The sequence below is a fragment of the Rosa chinensis genome, chromosome 5 (assembly GCF_002994745.2).
Source record: "Rosa chinensis cultivar Old Blush chromosome 5, RchiOBHm-V2, whole genome shotgun sequence".
NCBI classification, from domain to species: Eukaryota; Viridiplantae; Streptophyta; class Magnoliopsida; order Rosales; family Rosaceae; genus Rosa; species Rosa chinensis.
Genome location: NC_037092.1, coordinates 64,289,227 through 64,314,768, shown reverse-complemented (window position 1 = coordinate 64,314,768; position 25,542 = coordinate 64,289,227). Strand labels below are relative to the sequence as shown.

The window sequence follows — 25,542 nt, the reverse complement described above, 5'->3', positions numbered from 1 at the left end:
TGGCGGACGATTGTTGGACTCTCATATCCAATGTATTTGTCCATTCATTTGTGAGAACCCATCTTAGTGTATTGTGGCAGCACAATAGGCACATAAATGACTCACTCAAATATGCGTAAGTACACGATACTAGCTGTAACGTAGAGATAGATTGAGTGACAGTGGGTCATAGATGAATTAACATAGCTGCATACGATATTGCATTACCCCAAGTCGATATAAGAATATTGGTGCGCATTACCAAATTCCAGACTACCATCGTAGTAGTTTCGACGAGACCATTTGGGTGTGTACATGAGAATATGATGTCCAACATCTGTCCCAATGATATGCAATAATCATCAAAAGTCTTCGATGTAAACTCTTTAGCATTGTCAAGTCCAATTGACTGGATAGGATGATCTAGAAAGTGAGCCCGTTGTCATATGATATGTGCTAGGAGTATAGCATAAGCTTACAAGTGGACAATGGCACAACACGTGACCATCGTGTTTGCATGTCAACCAACATTATGAGATATTTAAACGTCCGCAAGTTGGTTGAACCAGTCAATAGAATCCCCACAGACTTTATGTAAGAACAGAATGAGCATTTTCATATCATTTGCATAGGAAAACCTCGGTCCTAATTTCCATAAGGAACAAGCTTTGTAGAAAGAGCTAGAGGCCTTAGAAGCAACTAATGAGGATTTTGGTTGGGCCTGAGAGTCTGAAATGATATTCGAAGTACATGGCGTCATGACCATGAGAATTATCATCCATGGCGTCATAGCCAAGGGAATTGTCACCATGGCGCCATGGCCATGGGAGATGCCTACCATGGCGTTAGGAGGAGGGACGTTGGTGGCCCTAGGTTGGTGGTGGACGGCGACAGGGTCAGGCGGCAGCGGTGGCGGTCACATTTAGTTTAGGAATCAATATTTGATTCGCGCTTCATTTTGCTCGAAAGAATGGATATCCGTGTGAAGTCTTTAGTAGACAGATCATCATATCATGACTAGGATGACCCACTACTGAAAAGAATTGCTTTTGCGACGCCTATTTTGCGACGGAAAAAACTTTTCGCGACCGAAAATTGAGCCTTTTGCGACGGAAATGTTGGCGTTGCAATAGGTGGCGTCACAAAATCCATTTGCGACGGTAAAATGCCGTCGCAAAAAGTATTTGCTTCGGAAAACTGTTGCCGTCGCAATGGTTAAACTATTTGCGACGGATACTTTGTCGTCGCAAAAAGATATTTCATTTTTAAAAAAAATTGGGGTGAATTTGTTGCGACGGATACTTTGCCGTCGCAAAAGAATATTTCATTTATAAAAAATAAAATAAAAAAATTGGTGTGAATTGCACACCAAAGCTAGTACCATCTGCAGCAAGTCATCCATTTCTTGCCTATCCAATTGCTTTTCATACACCAACTCTTTAATTACAGCCAAAGATCAGTAAAATGTCGCTTGCCTCAAAAAAAGAAGAAGCTACCAGTACACAAACATAACACAATGACATTCTTCAATCATTTCTCTTCCCAAATAAGCCCATAGTTCCATCAAATGTTCAAAAACACAGCAAACAGATTCCAGCAGGACCCATCACGGCTTTTGAACATAGTCCCAAGTCTTTTGCAACATATGATGGCAGGGGGACATAAATACATAATAGCATTTCCAGTAGTGCCTTCCCACAATTCAGATGGGTATCCGTCTATATAATCATACATAGGACACACAAAAATAATCAGAGGTAACATTATTTATCACCAATAGCATTGGAAAGAGTAATTTGCAATATATAAACAACACAAAGCAGTATATGATCATTATATGGTGAAAATAAATACATATTGGTCGGTAAGTCTCAAATATGACATCTATCATCAGAAAAGGTTTCACCAACGTATTTGATCATTATATGGTGAGAATAAATGAAGATTACGACCAATCGCTTACCAGTAGAAGAAAGGCTGGCTGCTCTCACTTTCAAATCATAAATCATAGTTCATGTGTAAATTGTGTCCATACTGATGGTGTGGATCAATCTGTAGAGCACATCAAGAAGTAAATGGCTTAATATTAGATCATGCATATTTTATATTGCAAGGAATATAGGTTTTCAAAAGAAATATATGGGCTTATTAAAGGTCACACATAAAGTGTGAACTTACAGCTTCAAGCCAATGTTGAAGAATTAACTGTGTGCTTTCTCATCCTCAAACAAACCTATGACAAAGTGTTATTATTAGAATGAATGTCTAATAAACTATGGAAATATGAGAAAGAAGTATGTATAAACAAAAAGAACAAACCTTTGCAGCCTAGTCCTAACCCTTGCCCACAGGAAAACTGCGGATTCCAGGTACTCAACATCAGAGAATGAGATAAACTGTACTTGAGAGCTGCAAAATCGAAAGATTTCCACCTGAACCATTTGAAAATAGCCAAATGAATCATACAATTTCCATAAAAAGGGAAGGGCAAAAAAAAGAGAGAACAACAACAACAATAGAAGAGAACTAAATTCAAGTACAATTTCAATGGTGAGAGATAATAATGAAGTTCTTAGATAATTACCATAGCTTCTGAGGTGGAGAATCTAATCTGTATTTCCACCTCAACCACTTGAAAATAGCCGGATTAGTCAAACAATTTTGTATCAAAACACTGCACCTCCAAGTAGTGAGATAGGACAATGAGTGTCTTGATATGCTTCTCCATTTGCTGATAAGGGAAGACAAAAATAAAGGAAGGGATTAGTTGATCAAAACTCTCAAACTTTTCGTTAACTCAATCAACCAAATATAACAACAAACAATCAGTACACTACTCCATTGTTCATAGAAACAATTAAATTGTAAATCAGTAGAGAATAAAAGAATAATATCACTCTTTTTGACATTAGGAAGAGACAAGGGCTGAAATTTGGAGCGATTGCTATCAGTGCCTACAAATTAACATAAACAAAACCATTTCTTGGCTACTGTTTTCATTCTTCTGCATCTCTCCCTCCTTGCTTTCTCCCTTATATTTCCCTCCCTCTATGCTTGAGTAGAAAATTGAACTCCAAAAACAAAGTTAACATAATGAATATGTATGTACTAACCACAACAATTTTGATGTCCTTCAATTCCACTTTTTGTAACGAGTGTAAAGGTTCTCAAATCAAGTGAAGATCGAGGACAGAAAACAAGTGTAAAGGTTCTCAAATCAATTGTTTGTAACAATAAGCTGCAAGTTTTGAGAAAATTTCAGAAAACTGGTAACAAGCAAGAAAATTTCACCAACAATTAGTCTTTCAGTCATTTCAAGCAAAACTTTCCAGATTTGAAGTAGACATGCGAAGCTACTATTTTGCAAAGTTTCATGCTAATCGAAGTTCAAATGGAGGGTCAAACAAGAATCTAAAATGGACAGAAACGCTGATTCTGCAGAAATCCTGAAACAGTGCAGTAACTTCAAAATAGCACAAGTATCTCATTTTAACTCCGTTTTTCTTGAAACCAAGCTCAAAATGATCATTTAAGAGTCTATTTTAAGCTGTTAAAAACTGAGAGTAAAACAAGAAGTATAGGTTTTTCAAAAATCATGGAATAGCCCACTGGTTCAGCTTGGGTGTTGCCTTTGAGGCATAACATCAAACACTTGGGAGTGCAGTAATTGAACTTTGGTCTTTTCCAGTCCTATCCATCCTCATGGGTTTACCAAAATGTAATAATCAAAAGTGCATTCCATTACAACCTTGAATAGCTTTAAGAACTGGAATTTAACAGAAAGTAGAAGTTCTTACCGAAAGGAAAGAAAATTTCTGGAATTGAAGCAAAATAGAGAGAAGCTCAGTGGTTTGAAATCTCAAAGTCCTCCATTTGCTAATCAATAATATAACTTTACATGATATCACTTGTAATCACAAAAATGAAAAATGTAAAGCTGCATACCTTGACTTTAACATCTAGAGCTTGTAATCACAAAATACAAAAATACTTCTTCCACTCACTGTTCCATTACATTTCAACCTTCTGTGGGGATAGAGAAGAAAAAAAAACAAACAAACAAAAAAAAAAGCCTATCCGTAGTCTAGAGACAACCATATTGAGACTGAAATCAGTATAAGACGCTCAAAAAGAAGAAATAAAGCGGGATCAGATGATGTTGTTGTTGAATGAAGACACACCAATTGCAGAAAGAAGGAAAAATCAGTTGAAAAGGCCAAAACAAAAATCGGAAAAAGTAGCAAACTCAACAAGGGGAGTTGGACTGTAACTGATAACAAATCCCCATATACAGACCAAACCAATTCTAAAGCAAAAGACTCGATTTTTCCAGTAGTAAATTCCTAATTTTGCTAACTCAGAAAAAGTAGCAGACTCAAGTAACTCGGAAATCCAAATTTGACAGCAAAACCCAGACTTTCAGGTTTCAGCCAACAAATTACTAATTTTGACACTCATCAAATCCAATAAATTCACAACTGCTTTTAGCCAAAACTGTTCATTTTTGCACATCTTACTCACTTCAATTGAATCAAATTCAGCGAAACTCAATTTGATCAAAAATAGCAAAAAGCCCCAAAAATCCAAACCAACCTGAAAGCCCCAAATTGACTGGGGTCGTGCACAATTGGCTGCTCATCAGAGGACGACACCGACGAAGTCCCACTGGAAACCGATCCAGACGCAGATCCCAACCCAATCCCCTGATCATTTCCCACTCCCTGCGCCGACGACACCGACAGCCATGGCAGCGGATGTCCCTTGGAGCCGCCGCCATCGGAATTGAAACCTGAGAACCCGGATGACGACCCGTTTATAACCGTCCCCAAATCCTTACTGACTCTCGGCGAGCCACGCAGCCTCGGCTCATCGAAGCTCCTGTCTCTCTTGGTCTTGAGAGAGAGGAGGCATGAAAGAAAATCAGTTTTGGTCTAGATCTAAAGGATTGAATAGTCTTATTATTATTATTTTTAATTATACAAGCGACGGGGTGACTGTACCATCGCAATAGATGTATAATTATGCGACAGCAAAGTTACGTCCGTCATAAAAATTCTCTGAGATGCAACGGTAAAATTTTCCGTTGCAAATTTCCGAAGCAATTGCAATTGTTTTTAGTAGTGACCTATCCTATCATGACAAAGCCAATATGGGTCTAAATCCAAGAGATCTTCTCACATAATTTTATTGAATTTAATAGCTCGAATAGTGACGGAAGCACCTTATTGATGTGATTTTGGAAGTTCAGGTACCTATTTGATCACTTTGAAAGTCCAAGTACCATTCTGTCCGGTCTGAAAAAGTTTAGACCTCACCTGTGATAAAAATTCTTATCTTAATAGGTCCTGTAAGCTACATAAAGTATCACATTATTTCATAGGGCTCTTGACCATTTACCCAATTTGGGCCCAATAAATGCTCACTTACTCCACTAAAAAATTTGTGGACCCACTTACCCAATTTAAATGTAAAAAGACAAGTTTGCCCTTTAAATAATTAAAAAGTTATTGGAGACCTCGCCGGACTCTGGAATCAGGTCACTGGTCATCGGAATCCAGTCAGCAGTCACCGGCCGCGGGAATCTGATCACTGTTTGCCGGAGGTTTCTCAAGAGGTCGCTGGAGACTTTTATTACCCCCTAATAAATTTTTATAAAGTTTATTGGGGAGCAATAGAATGTTGATTGGGTATTATTGGGGGTAATAAAATTTATTAGGAGGCAATAAAATGTTTATTGGGTATTATTAGGGGGAAATAAAATAGGACACGGGACTCTGGTCACCGGTTCAGAGGTTGCCAGAAGTTCGCAAAGAGGTCGCCGAAGACTTTTATTAACCCCCAATAAATTTTTATTGGAGGGCAGTAAAAAGTTTATTAGGGGTCAATAAAAAGTTTATTAGAGGCAATAAAAAATTTATTATGGGGCAATAAAGTTTATTGGAAGGCAATAAAAAGTTTATTGGGTATTATTAGGGGTAATAAAAAGTTTATTGGGGGGCAATAAAACCAGACACTGGTTGCCGGATTCCGGCCGTCGGTGATCGAATTCTGGCAATCAGTCACAGAAGTCCCGCGACCGGTCACTAGAGTCCTGCGGCAGGTCATCGGAGTCCCACGGCCTTTGACAGGATTCCTGTTACCGGTGACCGGAGTCCCGTGAAGTCTCTCTCTCTCTCTCTAAATGATAAAGGGAGAAAGGACAAAATTGTCCCAAAAATAAACAAAAATTAATTAAAAAAATAATTTAATTGGGTATTAGGGTAAAAAATATGTAATTTGTTAGGTAAGTGGGCAATCTTATAAGATGTTTGGATAAATGGGGTTAGTGTAGCTCAAATTTGGGTAAATGAACATTTCCTCTATTTCATAATATGAAACAATTCTTTGTTGCATTTCCCCGAATGAGTGTAGTCTAGAGATCAATTACAAGCAATTTGTCTAGCTAGCTTAGTTTCATCATGTTCTAATGATGTGCAGGCTGATTTATTTGAACACCATTATTCATACTGGAGGGGTTGTGACCAGTTGCACTGAGTTGTTTCCCCAGTTGCAATAAGTAGAGTATGATTGTAACAAATATGGAGCAGTCTTGGGGCTATTCTTTTAGAATTCTAAGAAGTTAAGTTGGTTCTTGCCCTCAGTGTCAATCAAAAGGACCCTTTATTGACATATTGAGCAGGTAAATGTTTTACATACTTACATGCGTGATTCTTTTTGGCTGGATAATCGTGTAGAGAAGAAAAGGAGTTAATATTGAATTTTACAATTCTTCTTTTCCATTTACAAGCATTTATCTTAAAAACAGCTCTATAACACCAATTTAATAAGACATCCATCATTCTTGTTTCCGACTATACAAAGTTGACATATAATTCCTCAAAAACATTTCCACAATGTTGAGTTGATAGATTCCATCATCTCCCCTTTTGACATCCTTTGTGATGTGAAGGTCAGAAATTCGCAAACCCTATCATTCTTTTCCACTTTTTTGTGTTGGCCGGTTGTGAACATTCATTTTAACAGAGGATGGAATTTGGTAACATTTAATTTATAGTTGGTAGTCATTTCAAGTTGCAACCCAAGGGAGCTAACATGGATGATATATAACCATAGACGAGTGTCAACAAGATATCCAAGCCTCCACCAATGAAATAGATCCTTTTTTATATCCCATTTCGTATTTAATCTCTCAATTTTGTTGCTTTCATGCTTGTATGAACTTAAGTTGTTTTATGATTCTCATTTGGGTTTTCCTTCTTTTCAGATACTTCCCCAAGACTTGCTAAAGCTTGTAACAATGCTTGAATTGAATCAGATTATACTGAATGATATTTGGTATGTATTTAGCCATAATCAAGACTTGGCTTTGTGGTTTTCATTTCCTTTTGTGCTATTTCTTACTCAATTTTGTTTATGTTTTGTTGATTGTCAATATGGCTCTATTACTTTCAGAAATCCATGGTCAGCAACTCAGCACTGATCTACCAATGACATGAATAGCAGGGTATGTATTTTTTCTTCTTTGTGAACTTGAACATGCACAAGCTTATGTTTCTGTACTTCAAAAAGTTTCTTCATATTAACATTGTCTAATGTATGACCGTGATTGAAGGAGAAGATGGATAGCATCAGTGCTAGTATAGGAACATTTCAATTTCAAGTAGTTTAACGTCTATCAACTTCTAGATAGTTTTAAGGAAATGCAGGATTTTTTTTGTATTAGATCAACTATTTAGTATTGTTAATTTGAAGGAAATGCATTGAACAAACTAAGGATAACTCTGTCATGCATATTTTTCAACATTAAAGATCTGTTAAATTAAAAGATGAGCTGAAGACCAATGAACCGAAATCTAAACCGTATTGCATTCAAGACTAAGATTGAATGAATTGGAAGTTGGTAAGTTATTCGCGAAGCAAAAAGTATTTAAATTTTCAACATTTTTCTGCTGTTCCTAAACTAATAAATATGACTGGAGCCCATGAGGGTACGTTGCAATTTTATTAATCATTTTCTAAAATCAAAAATGAAAAGCAGTTTATTTTGAACTTTAGTTTCTCGCAGCAGCTAAACCAAGTGAGAACAGCTTGAGAAGCACCATTGCCCATTTTTCTCATCATAACAATCATAAGACCACAACAAACCAGATACATCCCTAAAACAAGAAAAGCATATCTTATTAAATTTTCATCGTGAGTTCTTTAAATTATAGAATACAAAAACTTGCTTAGCTGAAACACCTAATCTCTCCCTGTTCCAATGTTTTTCAGGCATGGGATGGGGTTTAAACTGCAGTTTGAGATTCTCTTTTCCCCCTCGTCAGGTCTCTCTATATTTCTTCTATCTGATAAACTATCTCTTTTTCTACCACATTGATGATGATGGCACATATTAGACAGACATTTTAGCATACAAAAATCTAAATCATCACAATTCATCCTTCAAATCGTTTTTGCTGCTCTCCTGGCTCAAGTTAGCATCAGATTCCTCGGATTTTGTAGTTGAAGTTGGCTTTTGGAGCTTGAAAGGGATTGATGCATGTTTCTTGAGGAACTTGTAGAACGCCACCACTGTACGGTCAGCATCTACTGTAATCTGTCAACACCAACGAAGCCAGAAATTCTACATGAGATACAAAATGAGGAAGAAAAAACACGCAGAAGTGAAGGAAATTAGAGAGAATAATTTCAACAATTCCCAATTTTGCCTTACAGGATCAAAGCTCTTGTTTCCAGCTGGGAAGAATAGAAGTGTAGGGAACCCATCAGCCTGCAATATGACGAGCAGTTTATAGCATTAAACATTCAATTGTTTCCCAAGATGTCCATACAGACGTAAGGTATTGAACAGAAAATGCAATGATAAGTTGCATATTTTTAAAAGAGGAAATTAAGTTTTCATACTCATTTCCAATTCATTTGAGGACAGTGGACCTCTACATTTTCTATGAAATATGGAAAAAGGAAAAAGAAAATAATAATAATAAATAAATAAATAATAAATAAAAGAAGACAAATAATTCTTTAACCACAGTATATTTTGAATGTACCTTTGCCCTGGGATGCTCATTTGTGGTTCCGTCCATCTTGGCTATAACAATAGACTCAATGCCTCGTAGATGTTTGGCAAGCTTGTTGTAGGTTGGTTCCAGAGATTGGCAATGCCCGCACCAGGGTGCATAAATCTGAGATTATATAGGACTCAAATTGAGAACATACAAACATAAAATTCAATCAATTTTTTGCTCGTTACTTTGTTGACTCATTACCTCGAGAAGAACATCCTTCGACTCATCCAAGACAATATCATCAAAGTTATTTCCAACCACTATTTTCACATCTCCATCATTCTATGCCAATCACAAGATACATAAGTTAGAATAGTGAACCAAGAAGACAGAATTAGATGGAGAAATGAAACTCAAAACTTACAGTCTCCGGGATCGGGTCTGACTTATAGAAAGCTTTAAGTTTATCCTCAAGGAAGTCCTCCCCAAAAGCCTATGATAAATTCACTATGTTAGAGTACCCTTCAAACTCACCAACAGGTGCAATTAATTACCATAGGTAAATCCCAGTACTTTTCAATGAATAGAAATATATATATACATACTAAAGTTTACATATATGTAGAGAGAGAGAGAGAGAGAGTTAGTTTAAACCTTTATGTTAGCCAAGGTTGCTTCTTTATCAAGAATAAACTTCCTAGCATCATCATTTCCGGTGTATGCGAGAACCTATGAAAAAATTTAATTCCACCGCAAACAACTACATATTAGAACTGTAAACACCATCTCTTACAGGAAAGTAATGGGGAAAAAAAAAATCAGAGGTTAGGAGGAAAGGTAAAAAAAAATTACCGTTGGAGCATCACCAGTGATACCAAAATAATCTGAAACTGGCTTTCCGACATCTTCGTTATCCGTTTCCACAAATACAAAGATAAGCTGCAAGTAACCAACATACAAATAAGAAACATATAGAGATAAGTAGGCTCAAAAAGTTGATATTTTTCTTCAATTTCTATTAAGCAATATGATTTGTCTTCTGTCTTGGAATACTGTATATGATATCCTAGCAACTATAAGGAATCACATGATCATATGCATTCAGCTCATATTTAGTCATCATAGAGAATACATGACACAACATCTTAATAGTTAATACAATATGACCAACCTACATCAACTACATTTCTTTCAGATCTCCATAAGAAATGGTAGCTCATCAGTAAAAAGAGACGAGTGCAAACTGAAATCACAGAAAGTTGCAGAGCACAAGGGGTCCACTGCCAAAAAACAGAATTTCCTGGATTCTAAAGAAACTGAAGCCCACAAGGACAGCCAAGACCAAACTTTTTACCGACAAACACCCTCTCCGCAAGGGGTGAAAAATTCCTTCTATTTCATTCTAGCCACTCCGCGTCTGGATGGCACTACACCCTCCTTTCTTCCCTCAATGCCTTATGCCTTTATAAATAATGCTATACAATATCCTAAAACTACCCAGCTTCCCCCACACAGTTTGCAACATTAACTTAGGGTGTAAGGACACTCCGCGTCTGGATGGCACTACACCCTCCTTTCTTCCCTCAATGCCTTATGCCTTTATAAATAATGCTATACAATATCCTAAAACTACCCAGCTTCCCCCACACAGTTTGCAACATTAACTTAGGGTGTAAGGAATAGGGCAGTGAAGAAACAAGTGAACAGCACTTTCAGCACCAATGGAAACAAGTAAAGGGTATTTCAAGTGTATACTGGTTCAGCACAAAACAGAAACCAGATGCATCTATGAATAATTTTGACCGGACCCCCTGTTTTTCTCTAGATTTTCTGGTCCAAGGTCGACTGAATACATCCTTGATAATAGAAACCAAAATAACCTCCACACTAGATCTGAGTACAAACTGAAATTACAAAAAGTTGCAAAGCTAGATTGTGATTAAAAAAGAAAGCAAAAGAACATACTTGTGTATACATTACTACTGTTCTTTATATAAGGTTGTACAATTGTTGTACAATTGTTATCTTAGATAGTCTACGAAAACAATAAAAAGTGTAGACTGTAGAACATATATTAGGGTACTTGCTGCTAATAACTATACCTTTCCTTTGAATAACTTTGCTGCCTCTACAAACTCTGGGAGAACCTTCTTTGAGTCGGTTGAAGTGGCAAAGAGCAACAGCTGAGTATACAAATATTCATATATGTCAATGACCATTAAATTAATGAAGTTTATCATTTTTACTTTTACTTATTTAAGCAAAGAGAAAGTTCATGATTCTGAAGTCACATCTATAACAGAATGAAACATACACCAAACTACCTGTTTCTTTATTTCACTTTCAAAAATGGAAGGGGCATTCTCCCTAGTAAATGTGACAACCAAAGGAAGCTTGTTTGCAAAGACAAACTCCGCAATTGCAGACTTGTCGAATTTACCGGCTGCAGAATTTAGAAGCAGAGCATATAAGTAATGCAACCCAAAAATCTTATGTCAGATCTTACTATGAAAACAATAAATTAAAAAATTAAAATAAATAAAATAAAACTAACCGAAATAGCTCAGCTTCTCATCCTCTTTCTTTATCAGGACCACCGCTGGGCGTTTGGCCTCAGAGTCAATATGGAAAAGTTTTGCCACCTTTGGATCCACTGTTTGGTAGAAGTTGACATCATCCTCAAGTCTTGAAGCAGCAGCAAGCTCATCACTCTCAGGACCCTGTTATCAAGGCATAGTGACATGAGTAACAATCTCATGGAGGCAGACAATGAAACTCGTATTGCTTTATTTAGCTCAGCCTCTGTAGATATCCATTTCATTATATGATGCAAACATTTTATTTTCTTGGGTTTTTATCACCCATAGGGTCTAAACCTTTGAGCACCGGACAAAATGGTACCCAACTTTTAAAAGTGATAAAAAAGATACCTTGACTTTCAAAAGCACATCAACAGAATAATGAAGATAAGTGTAATAATGAAGATTTCGGAAAAATGGTGTTAACACAAGTGTATGGCAAAAAAAAAAGAAAAAAAGAACCGAAATCTTCATTAATAAAACATAAGTGTTAACATGAGAAAGAATGATAATTTAGGATGTAAATGCATAATTCCATAATGAGCTCAGGAAGCGATAGACTAATAATGCATAAGAAGAAATTATAGTTTCAAACCTTTAAAGGGTAAACAACTAATTTTAAATCAAAATTGGGTTAAATGACTTGTATACCCTTATATTTAAGGGCTTATTGACGGAAAGTTAACTGAGGTAGTCTGTTGATGTGTTTTTGAAAAACTAGGTACCTTTTTGATCACTTTTAAAAGTTGAGTACCATTCTGTCCGGTGCTCAAAAGTTTAGACTCTGTGGGTGATAAAAACTCTATTTTCTTTTGTCGATTAAAGTATACCTAGTCTTAAATTCCTACTGTAGATAATTTCTGTGTGCAATCAAATAGCAAGCAAAACTCAGTTTCCATTTGACAACAAGCATGCTGTAATAAAATGGACAACTTTCATCTGAATGTACAAATACTGGACACAGATCTGGGGGGTGGTGGGACGTCAACTAAATCTTTCACGAAATTTGAATTTCAGACCGATTCCCTTCCTAGACCAAAGAGGATTAAATCAAAGTTCCAAGATATTTCATTATTCTCCTCGCTATTGCCATCAAATCAAATGGCCAACTAGTGCATTTTAAATGACTAAATGTTAATCATAGGCTAATAAATTATCATATATATTACAGTAGCAAAATTTTCCGTAGTATAACGAGAAACGAAACATACCACCAAAGAGTTGAGGAATCCCACAACGAATTTAGTTTCAGAAGTCAAAATGCGCTCTGCATCCTCCACTGTGGTCACGTTAGAGATACCAGGTCCCGTCTTCTTCTTGATCCAGGTAACAATAGCCTCTCTGAGTTCACATTTTGCAAATATAAGACAATTTGAAATCCTCATCCTCTAAAGAAAATTGGAAAGCAGAACGAGACTCACTTGGTCCTTTGCCCTGTATAAGGCTTGTGAACACCGTCGCTGAAGAAGAAGATAGTCGGGAAACCCTGCACATCATACTCCTGAGACAACTCGTTCTCCTCCGTCGCATCAATTTTGGCCAAAACTACATCTCCGCCCTTGAGCTCCGTCGCGGCCGCCGCGTACTCCGGAGCCAAGGCCTGGCAGTGTCCGCACCACGGCGCGTAGAACTCAACCAGGACGAACCTGTTCTTCTTAATCGTCTCGCTGAAGTTCGCCCCCTTCAAAACGACGACGTCCTTCTCGTCGACCTCGGGCTCCTTGTACGCCTCCTGATCGCCCTCGTCGAAATCGGAGAAGTCGTCGGCGTCGTCGTAGTTATCGGCGTCGAATTCGTCCGGATCTGGATAGTGCGGCGCGGCGTCTTGGCCGTGGCCCTGCTGCTCGGTCGGCTCTTCGAGGAAGCTGAGATCCTCGTCGTCGTCGTCGACGGCGGCGTCCTTGCAGAGAGCTGGGCGGGAGGAGAGGAGGAGCAGGGCGCTGAGTGTGAACACGAGAACGAGTCGACTCGCCATTTTGGAGTGAGTGAGGAGAAGAATGAGCTAGAGAGTGAGATCTGGTTTTAGTCGGGGTTTAATAGAAATGGAGGACGAGGAGTCAATGCCTCTATGCGACGTCGTTTCTTGGAGTTGCGGAAAAGCTAACCGTTGCAAGATTTGGTTTTAAAAGCATACCCTTTTAGAAGCGTCTGACGTTAACCATCGAAGGATCCACAATATTTTCTTGAGATTACATTAACCATCAAGGATCCACTAGCTACTACATAAAATTATTCTATATTTTTTAGTAAACTTGCAATTTGTTAAAAGAAAAATATATTGTGTGCCTTCGTCAAAACAAATGACGGAGAGGGAATCAAGGAATCAGTGATTACTATCAATCAGCTCAATTACGGATCAATCAATATTTAGTATCATTAATGTAATCGATATTTCCGTTGTAATTCTATCTCTATATAAAGAGACTATAAAATGAAATGAGTAGACCAATTCCAATTATCATTTTACTTTAACACGTTATCAGCACGCTCAGAGTCAATAGCCCAGGAAAAAAAAAAAAAACCAAAACCCCAAAAGTCTGAATTTCTTTTCTGGACACCCACGTTTCCCCTCTCGACACCCAAGCCCCACACAGACCTCACCTCGACCCGACCCGGACGAGATTTCGGTCGGGTTTCTGTTCCCAGCTCTGACGCGGCCCAATCCCGCTCACCGGCACGGCCTCGTCCTGCTCGCCAGTGTCCCAGATCGACTTCATCTTCTCCAGTTGATCACCTGCAGCCCACCTTGCTTCCAGTCGCACAGCCCAGTCGCTCACCTTCGTTTTCTTCCAGCAACGACCCCAGGGCCTCCGCCTTGCACTTCCGGCGTTTGCAGTCGCAGCCCAACCCACTTGCAACGGCGCTGCTCCCTCGCCCACCCCAGATTCTCGCGCATACTCAGCCCAGATTTGCAGCAGCTCTACCGATGAACAACAGCAGTAGTCCACCGCGAGCAGCAACACAGCCTCGCCTCGCCTAGCAAACCACTGCGCCTGCCCAGCCCCGGCGACCCCTCATAGCCCAGCCCCGCGCACTGCTACTGCTACTGCACCGAGCTCCGATCCCAGCAGCCCCAAGCACCGATCACCTGTAGCTGCACACGGAAGAAGACGCACCTGCAAACCAGAAGGAAGGAGAGTAGAAGGAGGAAGAAGAGAGAGAAAAAACAAAAAACAAAAAAACAAAAAAACAAAAGGCCCAAAGAACAGAAGGCCCAGAGAAAAAAAAAAAAAACTCGGCCCAAAGAGCAAACCCGGCCCAGACCGAGAAAAAAAAAAAAAACAAAAGCAGGCCTTACTGGTGACTCAGCCCAGCAAGAAGAAAAAGAGAAAGAAAAAAAAACTCCGACCCACTGTTGAAAAAAAAACATCGCTACACAAGCCTGCATCAACACGTGCGTGCGCTAGGATCGTTTTGTTTTCTCGAAATCAAGTATGTTTTTCTTTATTTTGTTTTTATGATTTTAATCAAGCATGTGAATTTTATTTATGTTTTCTATTTTTACGCATGCTTTATACTTCATTGTTCATGCTTTTATTATATTTTGTTATTAAGCATGTTTAGTTAAGATAATTTTGATTATTTTAAGCATGCCTTGTTATTTATATAAATTATGTTTAAGCATGCTTTATATTTTATTGCTTATATTTTTATTATGAATTTTTAAGCATGTTTCGTGATTTTTATCTTACACATGATATATTATTGCTATTAGTATGTGTAACACATATTTTGCAATTGTAGCTGTATATGTCAATGATATGAACATAATAGGTACTCTTGATGAAATAAGAGAAACCGCGAGCTACTTGAAATCCGAATTTGAGATGAAGGACCTTGGGAAAACTCGATTCTATCTAGGCCTTGAACTAGAACACCGAGTTTGTGGAATACTAATCCACTAGTCTGCGTATGTCCAAAAGTCAGGCAATTTTACATGGACAAAACGCATCCTGCTAGCACTCCCATGATCGATCGAAGCTTGGATGTGAAGAAATATCCATTTCATCTAAAGGAAGATGAGGAAGAGGTGTTGGGAACTGAAATTCCCTATCTAAGTGCAATAGGCGCATTATTGTACTTAGCCTAATGTACTCGATCAGACATTGCATTCTCAATGAACTTGTTAGCTAGATTTAGCTCAGCGCCAACGCAGTGTCATTGGAATGGTATCAAGAACATTTTTTGATACCTAAAAGGAACCATTGACTTGGGACTGTTCTTTCCCTACAGAGAGACAAGAGGGATCGCAGATGGAATTGCAGTCCCTAAAAGAAATGATGATGGCGAAAGGCGCCACTCACTACACCAAAATGCCAAATGACGTTTTGGTCAGTTTTGCTGATGCTGGATAAGTCTCTGACCCACACAAAGATCGTTCCCAAACTGGTTATATATTTACCAATGGGAACACGGCGATATCTTGGAGATCAACCAAGTAAACCCTTGTGGCTACCTCCTCGAACCACCCAGAGATCATTGCTCTACATGAGGCAGTTCATGAGCGTGTATGGTTAAGAACTATCATTGCACATATTCGAGGGACTAGTGGTTTGAGTTCTACCACTGAAGAGACTACTTGCATTTATGAACACAATGCAGCTTGCATATAACAGATGAAGCTAGGTCATATTAAGGGTGAAACACAAAACACATATCGCCAAAGTTGTTCTACAATCAGCAACAACAGGCTCTCTTCAAGATTCAAGTGAATCAAGTAAGGTCTGAGGAGAACGTGGCAGATTTGTTCACCAAATCATTGCCCAAGGCCACATTTGAGAAACATGTGAAAAACATAGGAATGCGAAGTCTTTCCAAACTTCCTTGATTAATGCACATATCAGGGGGAGGTGTAGACGTCAGGGGGAGTCTAACACACACATGTCATCCTCAAATGTAAAAGGTGTGTTGTGATCTTTTCCTTCGACCAAGGAGTATTTTTTGTCCCACATGGTTTTTATTCTTACTTGGCAAGGTTTTTAGTGGGGCAACAACTCATGCACCATTTCGCCTTTGACTTGGCACAAGGGGGAGTGTTAAAGGAAAAACATATTGTGTGCCTTCGTCAAAGCAAATGACGGAGAGGGAATCAAGGAATTAGTGATTACCATCAATCAACACAATTACGGATCAATCAACATTTAGTATCATTAATGTAATCAATATTTCCGTTGTAATTCTTTCCCTATATAAAGGGACTATGATATGAAATGAGTAGATCAATTCCAATTATCATTTTATTTTAACACAATTTTTTTTTTATCAGAGATCTAAACTTACAGTTTGATTGTAACAAAAAAAAAACTTACAGATTGATTGCCCAAACTCTCTCTCTCTCTCTCTCTCTCTCTCATCTTTTCATGAAATGAATTAGCACTGTTTTGTGAAAAAAAATGAGAGTATTTGCCTAAAGAAATTTAGTTTATTGGTTGAAGTTTAGGCTCTAACTTAATTTTGTTCAAGAAACTTTAAATACTCGTACGTAATACTGACTTTTCATCTATTGGTTTTATGTCTTCTCTAACTTAATTGAGTAATAAAACATGTGCATATTCCAATAGATAGAGCTCTGTGTGTAGAATGTCTTTTTACAAAATCAGCTTGTAAGGATATGATGCCTTAGAGCATCTCCAATGGTTATGTCTTTTAGCCTTGGTCAAATTTAAATTTGACATATGACATGGCAAAATTGACATGTTAACATTTTGACTAATTTTAGCTCCAATGGAGATGTCAAATTTGAATATTATTTTAATATATATATATATATATATAATTCTATTTATGTTGTTTTCCCTTTTTTTTTTTATCTTGTAAATCAAAGATCATACAATGAATGCTTCCAATAAAAGATGCAATTGAGATTATGAGAATTTGAGATATGGGAATACATGGCAGGAAACCTAAATAGATGAAGACATAAACATATAGTACTTCACTGGAAACCAAACGTACTGATACAAACTACAAAAGCTAGAAGGCTTTCTTGATCCCCAAACAAACTATTGCTTTTTGATACAAACTAAACTTCTAGAAGGCTTACTAGAAGGTCCATTGAATTGACCTAAAGACTTGCACAACCTTTCTTTTCCTTTATGTTGGGTAATAGAAACATGACAGCAATAGAAACATGCTTTAATCATCTGCATTTATCACTATTAAAGATATAGGACTGGAAAGTAAAAACAATCCTAATTTAGGATTGGAATTCGATGACACTCCTTATCAAGATCTCAAACATACAGGATTGAAGTTTGGTAACAATCCTGATACGGGATTGAGAGGCAATAGTGATCCAAGACTAGACAATATGCAGGTCTTTGCTCACATCAGTGTCAAAGCACAACCTTATGCTCCTGATGTAAATGTGATATTGAACTCAGAGAAGAAATACATAAGAAATTCTCTCAAAACACTCATGTTGTTTACATTCTATCCATCACAGTCTGCTCAACAGAACGACAAAACAAAATCTTCAAGGGTTTGAGCAAGAGTGAGAGCACCTGAGTGGTACAACCATAGCACATCAGCTATTAGTACATCCATGTTATACAAACAGCTTCAGAACAAATATGTAGCCTCAAATGATGATAAAATTATGTATGTTAACATGCAATCTTTAAACTGGTTTATATCTTCCAAAGACTAGGTACTTGAATTGTTGATTTATGGATTTTCTTAAAGCAATATCATATCACAATAAGCTTGTACTACCTTTGTATCCTCTGAGGTTAAAAGAGATAGCAAACCAAATTGGAGGAAGAAGGAAGTATGTGAGGAATATTACTCCAGCAGTTCCAGTATGTTAGACTGAATGAGCAAAACCAAATTCCATGATCAATTCACAAATACATAAACACACTTGACATTAATCAATGCCACATGAACCAAAATACAAGATTTATTAACTACCCTTCTTCTGTGTTGGGAGCCATTGCAGCAGCACTAAACGGACTTGACAGTTAACACGAATTGATCTTCTCCTCAGCTCTGGATTTTAGCTCCTTACTATGGGGCAGGACTTAATGCTTTTGTAACAGAGAGAGTAGGGACCAACACATCTATATATATTAGTTTTGATCCTAAGAATCCTCCCATAAAGATGTTTCTTAGAATCCAAGTGACCAACAACAAGAAAGCCTAATGCAACACTAAGTCGAATTACAATGTAATCCAACTAATGAATTCCTAACCTATGAGCTGATATAATTAACTCAATAGGTTTCTAGGTTTTGTACTTAACATACAACTCCTATTTATGAACAAGGTTCCAATCCAACTTGTAAACTGAACATAGATGATGATAGGTCCATTTTAGTTCTAACATTCTCCCACTTGGATCATCCACTACAAGAATATTGTTCATTCATAGCACAAATTAATAGCGTTTTTCCCTTAAGTGCTATTATTTGTCACTTTTAAGACCAAAAAAAAAAAAAACAATGTTGAAACGCTATAGTTTCACTGGAAAAGTTACCGCCAATACAAAAGTGAAGGCGGGATTAAAAATTTTGGTTTCGCGGTTTGGTTTAGCTTATCGAATGAATAAAAAAACAGGGGGGGGGGGTTTATTAGAGCCTTTTCACTGCAGTTCTTCTCTATCCACTGCCGTCATTGCCATTCTCTCTCCTCCTCCTCACTCCTCTTCATCATCGCCGCTGCTGTCATCGCCATTCTCTTCAATTCTTGTGAGGTCACCAGAAAAAGTGAGTTTATATGTTTTGCTCTTCTAAGCTTCGTGTTCTGGTGGTTTTCTTTTACAAGTGAGATTGGGTATTTGGACTGATTTTAATCTATTTGGGTTTTTGTTTCCCTTGATTTCTTTGATGGGTTTTTCTATCTCTTGAAGATTGGGTGCTTTGATTTCGTGTTTGTACTGGTTTGTGAAAGTTATTTGTTAATTGTTTTTGCAGATCTGATTGAGCGAGGCGATTTGAGGGGACTCTCTGCTCTTTCTCAAATTAAACCAGACAGCAGAGCTGCTTGTTGATGCTTCTTAATTATCCGGACGACCAATATCTCCAACTCTCTTTGGAATTTTCTTCGAGGTTCATTTCCTTTCATTTCGTTTGGTCATGATCGATTTCTGTTCCAATAGCTTTCTCTTGCTTATTTTTGACTTTTGCTTATTCTGTGTGTCGTTATGTCCTCACTGATTTATTGCTTAATTTTAGTGGAACGTTCACTACTATTTAAATCGTTTATAGGAGTAACATTGTGGTTGCTTGTTCAATGGCAGTGTATTGATTCTGGATGTATTCAAATGTTTTTCGCAGCAGGAGATTAACCATGCTAGCGCTGGTGGGTTGTGGGCTGAGCTTGTAAGCAACATAGGTACTTCAAAACTCCAGATAATACAAAGTGAAAAAGAATGTTTATTTTACTTGTAACTAAACCTCTTTTTTATTTTTATTTTTATTGTTATTTTTAAGATAGAATCAAATAAGTACAGGAGGAGGATGGAGCAAGGGATCTATATACTCGTGAAATTGTTAAGGGACACTTCCTATAAAGCCCTTCCTATCAATTGTAGAGCTATGTTTTTATTTCTTTTTTTTGTTAATTTCAGTTGTAATTGGTTAATATTCATGATACTTTTACATAGTGGTGAGCTGCAATGTAAGAGAGCTAAGGGCAATTGTCCGCCCTCTTCATCTTGAATCCACCCTTGGATGTATATGAGATTATAATAATAGATAGCGATTCTCACCAGTAGTAATCAGGTCTATGGCCATAATTAGATTTAATTTCATGGCTATCATGGCTCTATTAGGGACTGACTGCAGTGGGTATTGGCTTTAGCCACAACTAAATTGTCCCATCTGTCCGACGTTGGATACCTTCAAATTGAAAGATCTTTCTATCGCATTCTGGATAAGTAGATCATTATGTGTACTTTGGCACATTACATACAAAAGAGTGGGATCGCATGTGGACCTACTCCTTACATGCTCATTGAATATTGTTAAACTTAGGAGTTTGGGTTTTACCATCAAATAACTGTTCCGTATCAACTTAGAGATGACTGTGCTTCAATTAGGTATGGAAGCTGCAACTTTAATGGTTGTGCTTTTGTGCGAGTATGTGTGCGTTCATAGCTATTTGAGTATCTTTCTACTGTCTCAGTACATTTTCCGAGTTTGGATCTGGTATGTGTGTGTTCATAGCTATTTGAGTATCTTTCTCTTCTATCATATTCCTATTTTGTTGTTCACACACCCCTTGAATGTTTTCTCAGTTAGATCCTTTTTTGTTCTTTCTTTCTTTCTTTCTATAATGCTACTTCTTTCTTAGTCCAATATATGTTCACACACCTCATAATTTCTTAACACTTTAGATTTATTATTTGTTACTTAATTAAATCTCAACATTGTTGCTAGGATATTCAAGGACAATAGGTTTGTGTGGCAGAGCTGGTTTGAAATTGTTTTCTCAACACAAGTGGTAATCCCCCCCCCCCCCCCCCCCCCCCCCTCTCTTCCTTTTACCCTTTTACGTAAGGAACTATGGTACATTAATTGAAAATATAATGAGAATATCCTGTTGTCTCACTTGTTTCCAGATTCTATATATGCATGATAAATATGTTTATAGATTTTAATTTATGCATGTACCTCAGATGCTATATGTAATTCCACAATGAATAGTTTGCAACTTTCAAAAATTGCTTGTTCAAATTTTATGCACTTCCATAACTCATAAATAGTTGTTTGAATTTTAGAATTTGCTTGCCTACGAATTACATGAATATATGATGTTGGATAAAGGTTGGGTGCGTCTTCACAGGTAAAACTATTGTACTTGGATTATAGAACAACAGTTTTTTGTTTTTTTGTTTTCTGTTCTGTTTGATCATAGAGTTGATCCCGAGTACAAGAAAGGAGCATGGAATTTTGTGAAAACAGTAGTGTGAACTCCAAATCAAAGAAAGGGTGCAAGTTGTTAGATGTTAGTGGATCGGGACAAATAGTTGCTGAAGGACGTTGGTCCTCAAGTGATCCAAATATGCTTGTTCATTTTGTTCCCTTGGGTCCTAATGCTATGAGAGTTTGGGTAGATACACTGAAAGTCCCAATTGCATCCCTTTGGAGGCCATCATCTGAGCTGGAAATTATTGAAGATGTTATTAGTACCACAGAAGCATGGCCAGCAGACAAAGTGGTTATGTTTTAGAGCTCCGGTATGCATTTAAACTCCTATATATGATTATATTGTTTCCCAAATAATTTGTTAACATTGACAAAATTTCTCTAGCTACTTGGTTCTCAGTAAGTTGTTGTAGGAAACTAAGTTAATGAATAATGATTACTTGTTTGATTGCCTTTGCTTTTTATTTCTTATTTTGTGACAGTTCAAAGATGCTAAGAGAGCTATATATATGAAGGTTAGAAGCTAGTAATGGACTGATGTGGTCATGAATGCTAGGAGCTGCGCACAAGTACTTTTTGGTTGAGACATTGTAGTACCTGTTTATCTTTTCCTTAGATTAGTTATGCAAACTGATCAACTGCTAGTTTTGGAGACAATTTTATTGAATTGTATTTGAAATTCATATATGAAGTTTGAGTATTAATGAGACGATTGACATTTATTTTTGTATTTTCTTCATGCTTTATATGAAATTTTGTACTAGCTAGCGATAAAATTAATGTCCAGACAATGACAATGTTTCTTAAATGCTATGAAACAGGATATGTAAATGTGTTATGAATTTTCATTTGATAGCACTAGATAAGTGCTACAGAAAACTGAACAATAGTGTTTACTATCACCAAAAGAGGTCAATTGATAGCACTTGAGAAATGCTGTGGAAACCAAGACAATAGCATTTGTTAAATGCTATGATAGGCCAAACAATAGCGCTTAGAAAATGCTATTATTAACTCAACTGTAGCATTTTTCAAACGCTATTAGAGGTCAAGCAATAGCGCTTCAAAAACGCTATCAATATCAAACGTATTATAGCGTTTTTGGAAACGCTATGACTAACCCTGTACCTATTATAGCTCGGGCAGACATAGCGTTTACTAGCGTTTATTGAAGAACACAGCAGCCTCATTATCACAAAACACTTTCAAACTTCCAGTTAAAAGATCACTCAACACTTTGGTTTCCAAAATAAAATTTCTGATCCACAATCCCTCACACACTCCTTCATATATAGCTATCACTTCTGCCTACATGGTGGAAGTAGCTATCAATGACTGTTTCATTGTTTTCCAAGCTACTGCACCACCTGCTAGCATATAAACATTGCCACAGGTTGACTTCATAGACGTGGGATAATTCCCAGCAAAATCTGAATCTGTAAAGCCAACTAATTCTAGCTTTTTCACACGTTTATACACAAGCATATGGTATTTGGTCCTTTGCAGGTATCTTCGAACCTTCTTACCAGCTGTCCAATGCTCATGTCCAAGATTTGACTGAAACCTGGATAACATTCCAACTGCAAAAGACAAGTCTGGCCTTGTACAGACTTGTGCATACATCAAACTCCCTACCAGCCTAGCATGTGGTATTGACTCCATCTCAGTTTTCTCAATATCCATTTTAGGACACTGATTCTTGGTTAGTTTATCTCCCTTAGACATTGGAACTTCACCATTAGCACAGATTTCCATTCCAAATCTCCTCAGAATCTTTCACTACTACAAAAAATGCATCACACAACGGTGGAAATCTGTTGTGTGATTTGGGACATGTCTGTCGTCTATCTCGGTGTTGTGTGATGAGCATACTCCAACAACGGTGAATCACCGTTGTGTGTATATCATAGACACAACGCTTTAGTTATAACCGTTGCGCCGATTCTGCGCATGTCAATGCCAGAAATTGGATGCGGCGCATTCAATTGTTGTTTCAATGGTGGTTAGACAACAGAAGTAAGTATGGACCGTTGTTGGTTAACTTCTCACACAACAGAAAAATATAAGAACCGTTGTGTGATTTAACATTAGACAACTGATACCTATTTATTCTGTTGTGTAAGTATTGATGAGACGACAAAATTTTATAGATACCGTTGTGTGATTAACGATATATGTGTATTCATACAACGTAATGTAATTGACTATTGTTTGATTACTTTCGGTTCTTTACCTGAAATATTTGCTAAAAAATAATGCACAATATAATATTTAGGCATTGGAATACTCTAATTCAACCATCTAATGTACCAAAAGAGCTAGCATATGTCAATTGCCAAAAAAGCTAGCATGTCAATCATCTATACATTCATGTATCCAGAAGGCATTCTAGCTAGCTTGATGGCTGCTGCATTCTAACTAATTACATTAAAAGATAGCAAAAGATGATACAATCAAATAGTCGCGATCGAGAGAAACTTTGCCACTAATGTTCTCTCATACTTGCATAGTGTAGTGCCAAGGCAGCAGCACCTAGTGTGTCCAGTGGAGCATCCAACAGCTTGTCCTCCATTTCCAACTTCTTTTTCAGAATGATCTCTTTGAGCTTACTTGACTTGGCTGCTCCAACCTTTACACTTCAATCTCAACCTGCAAAAAGAAAGTTAATACTATTAATTAGCTCATATAGAATAGAGAACTCTAATTTTTGTATCTCTAATGAGAGAAGATTAACTAGATTGTCGAGCATCAAATCGACTGTCCAATATGTTTGTCTCAATTTTGTGAGATAGATGAAATACCAATTCAGACTCCCATGGACTCTTTTTTAACAATAGCCAAGCATACAAAGATAATCAGTATTGTGCAGAACAAAAATAAAAAAGATACTGAATGGATGCCTCACTCTTGTTTTCAGATTCATTCTTTTCCTTTCTTTTCTTAAGTGGGGACTTTTCCAGTTTGCTTGTCCCCTTTCTGCTGTACTGAATGACAATGGTTTTGAAAGACTGGAACCAGTCATGAAGATTGATAAGATCGCCATGCTCCTGAGCCAGAGTGTACCTAAAAGATATGGCGAACATTATCAACAAGTGCACAATGCAGCCTTTGAACTATGAGCACAAGTTAACTGCTAAATGAAGGAAATTCATTTATCTTAAGGATTTTAAGTCACATTGGTAATAATCAGAATTTGAAAAGGCAAGTCATACAATGTACATGGGCTTTTGACCTATATATATCCATCTATTCTTAAGTACTTGACCGAGTAATTATCCACAAAAGAAACTGTGTATAAAAATAAAATAAAATAAAAAATAAAAACTACTCAAGAGAGATAATAAGTTATTACGTTATTCATTGATACAAAGGAAATCCTTGTGAGAAAATATATTGTAAGGTACAAACAGAAGAGTAGGGAAAGACTAAAGACTTACAATAATTGATTAACAATACACAGGCAGTAGACATTTTGATTTTTCATCTGATAATGTAGGAAAAAACCTCCACATCTAGACTACAAATTAGTTGGCTATAGGGGCAATGCAATGAAACTACCATCAATTTTCAGAAAGTACAATGCAAATTTAATTTGCGGCTTATAGCCTGCATCAACAATTGCATCATCATAGGCTTCATAGCTATAATCACTCACATAATAGAGGTATCAGGCATTGATGGCAATGGTATGTTGTCACTCCTCCTGCAGCAACTGCATTGTAGGGTTTTATGAAACTCCAAAAGATCCACTTGAATCATTTTCCGTGAGTCTCCAATTAACACTTGAATAAAGTAAGAAATTAAGAATTGAAAGGAGGTTTTTAGAGTTCCAGAACTAAGTTACAAAATACAGAAGTGACAGGCATGCTAGATCAAGACACAATATCATTGATACAAGAAATGTCAATGCTAATCAATTGAATTTGTGAACATGATATAAACACAAACCTGCCAAAAGATACCTATTCTAATTCATTATAACAGGTTGCTTATATACTAGTGAGAGATGCCATCAGAATGCTTATCGATTGAAGGTTTTCAACATTTCTATAGTAAACAATTTCATGAAAAGGTGTACACTCAATCAGCTTCATGAAATCCTTGTCA

The 25,542-nt window shown here is 37.2% G+C and overlaps 3 protein-coding genes and 2 long non-coding RNA genes across 7 annotated transcripts; 1 reads left to right on the top strand and 4 right to left on the bottom strand.

Annotated features, from left to right (window-relative positions):
• Positions 1-1,260: 1,260 nt before the first annotated feature.
• LOC112201599 lies at positions 1,261-4,938 on the bottom strand. Of its 3 annotated transcripts, none has more exons than XR_002936817.2 (6): positions 3,093-4,938; positions 2,564-2,710; positions 2,299-2,411; positions 2,158-2,212; positions 1,943-2,031; positions 1,261-1,697 (listed from the first exon to the last, which is right to left on the bottom strand). It is a non-coding gene; the product is annotated as an uncharacterized LOC112201599 (long non-coding RNA). The 3 variants fall into 3 exon arrangements; XR_005799975.1 differs by having other exon boundaries at positions 1,264-1,697; positions 4,573-4,938; XR_005799974.1 differs by having other exon boundaries at positions 1,264-1,697; positions 2,564-4,937.
• A 3,190-nt stretch (positions 4,939-8,128) lies between these two features.
• LOC112166301 (protein disulfide isomerase-like 1-4) lies at positions 8,129-13,589 on the bottom strand. The gene is made up of 12 exons (XM_024303106.2): positions 12,988-13,589; positions 12,778-12,907; positions 11,542-11,707; positions 11,312-11,430; positions 11,090-11,170; positions 9,840-9,926; positions 9,642-9,716; positions 9,412-9,480; positions 9,249-9,329; positions 9,030-9,164; positions 8,693-8,749; positions 8,129-8,575 (listed from the first exon to the last, which is right to left on the bottom strand). Exons 1-12 carry the CDS (start codon positions 13,539-13,541, stop codon positions 8,408-8,410), a joined length of 1,722 nt encoding a protein of 573 aa, XP_024158874.1. The 5' UTR covers positions 13,542-13,589; the 3' UTR covers positions 8,129-8,407.
• A 5,524-nt stretch (positions 13,590-19,113) lies between these two features.
• LOC112166873 lies at positions 19,114-22,144 on the top strand. Its single transcript, XR_002923446.2, has 5 exons — positions 19,114-19,272; positions 19,480-19,614; positions 19,806-21,010; positions 21,425-21,746; positions 21,918-22,144. It is a non-coding gene; the product is annotated as an uncharacterized LOC112166873 (long non-coding RNA).
• Positions 22,145-22,743: 599 nt separating this feature from the next.
• Positions 22,744-23,190, bottom strand: LOC121049247 (secreted RxLR effector protein 161-like). The gene has a single exon (XM_040505925.1). It carries the CDS (start codon positions 23,188-23,190, stop codon positions 22,744-22,746), a length of 447 nt encoding a protein of 148 aa, XP_040361859.1.
• Positions 23,191-23,926: 736 nt separating this feature from the next.
• On the bottom strand, positions 23,927-25,396 carry LOC121049010 (origin of replication complex subunit 3-like). Its single transcript, XM_040505403.1, has 3 exons — positions 25,091-25,396; positions 24,341-24,498; positions 23,927-24,084 (listed from the first exon to the last, which is right to left on the bottom strand). The coding sequence occupies exons 1-3, from the start codon at positions 25,192-25,194 to the stop codon at positions 24,080-24,082; spliced, it is 267 nt and encodes an 88-aa protein (XP_040361337.1). The 5' UTR covers positions 25,195-25,396; the 3' UTR covers positions 23,927-24,079.
• Between the last annotated feature and the right edge of the window lie 146 nt (positions 25,397-25,542).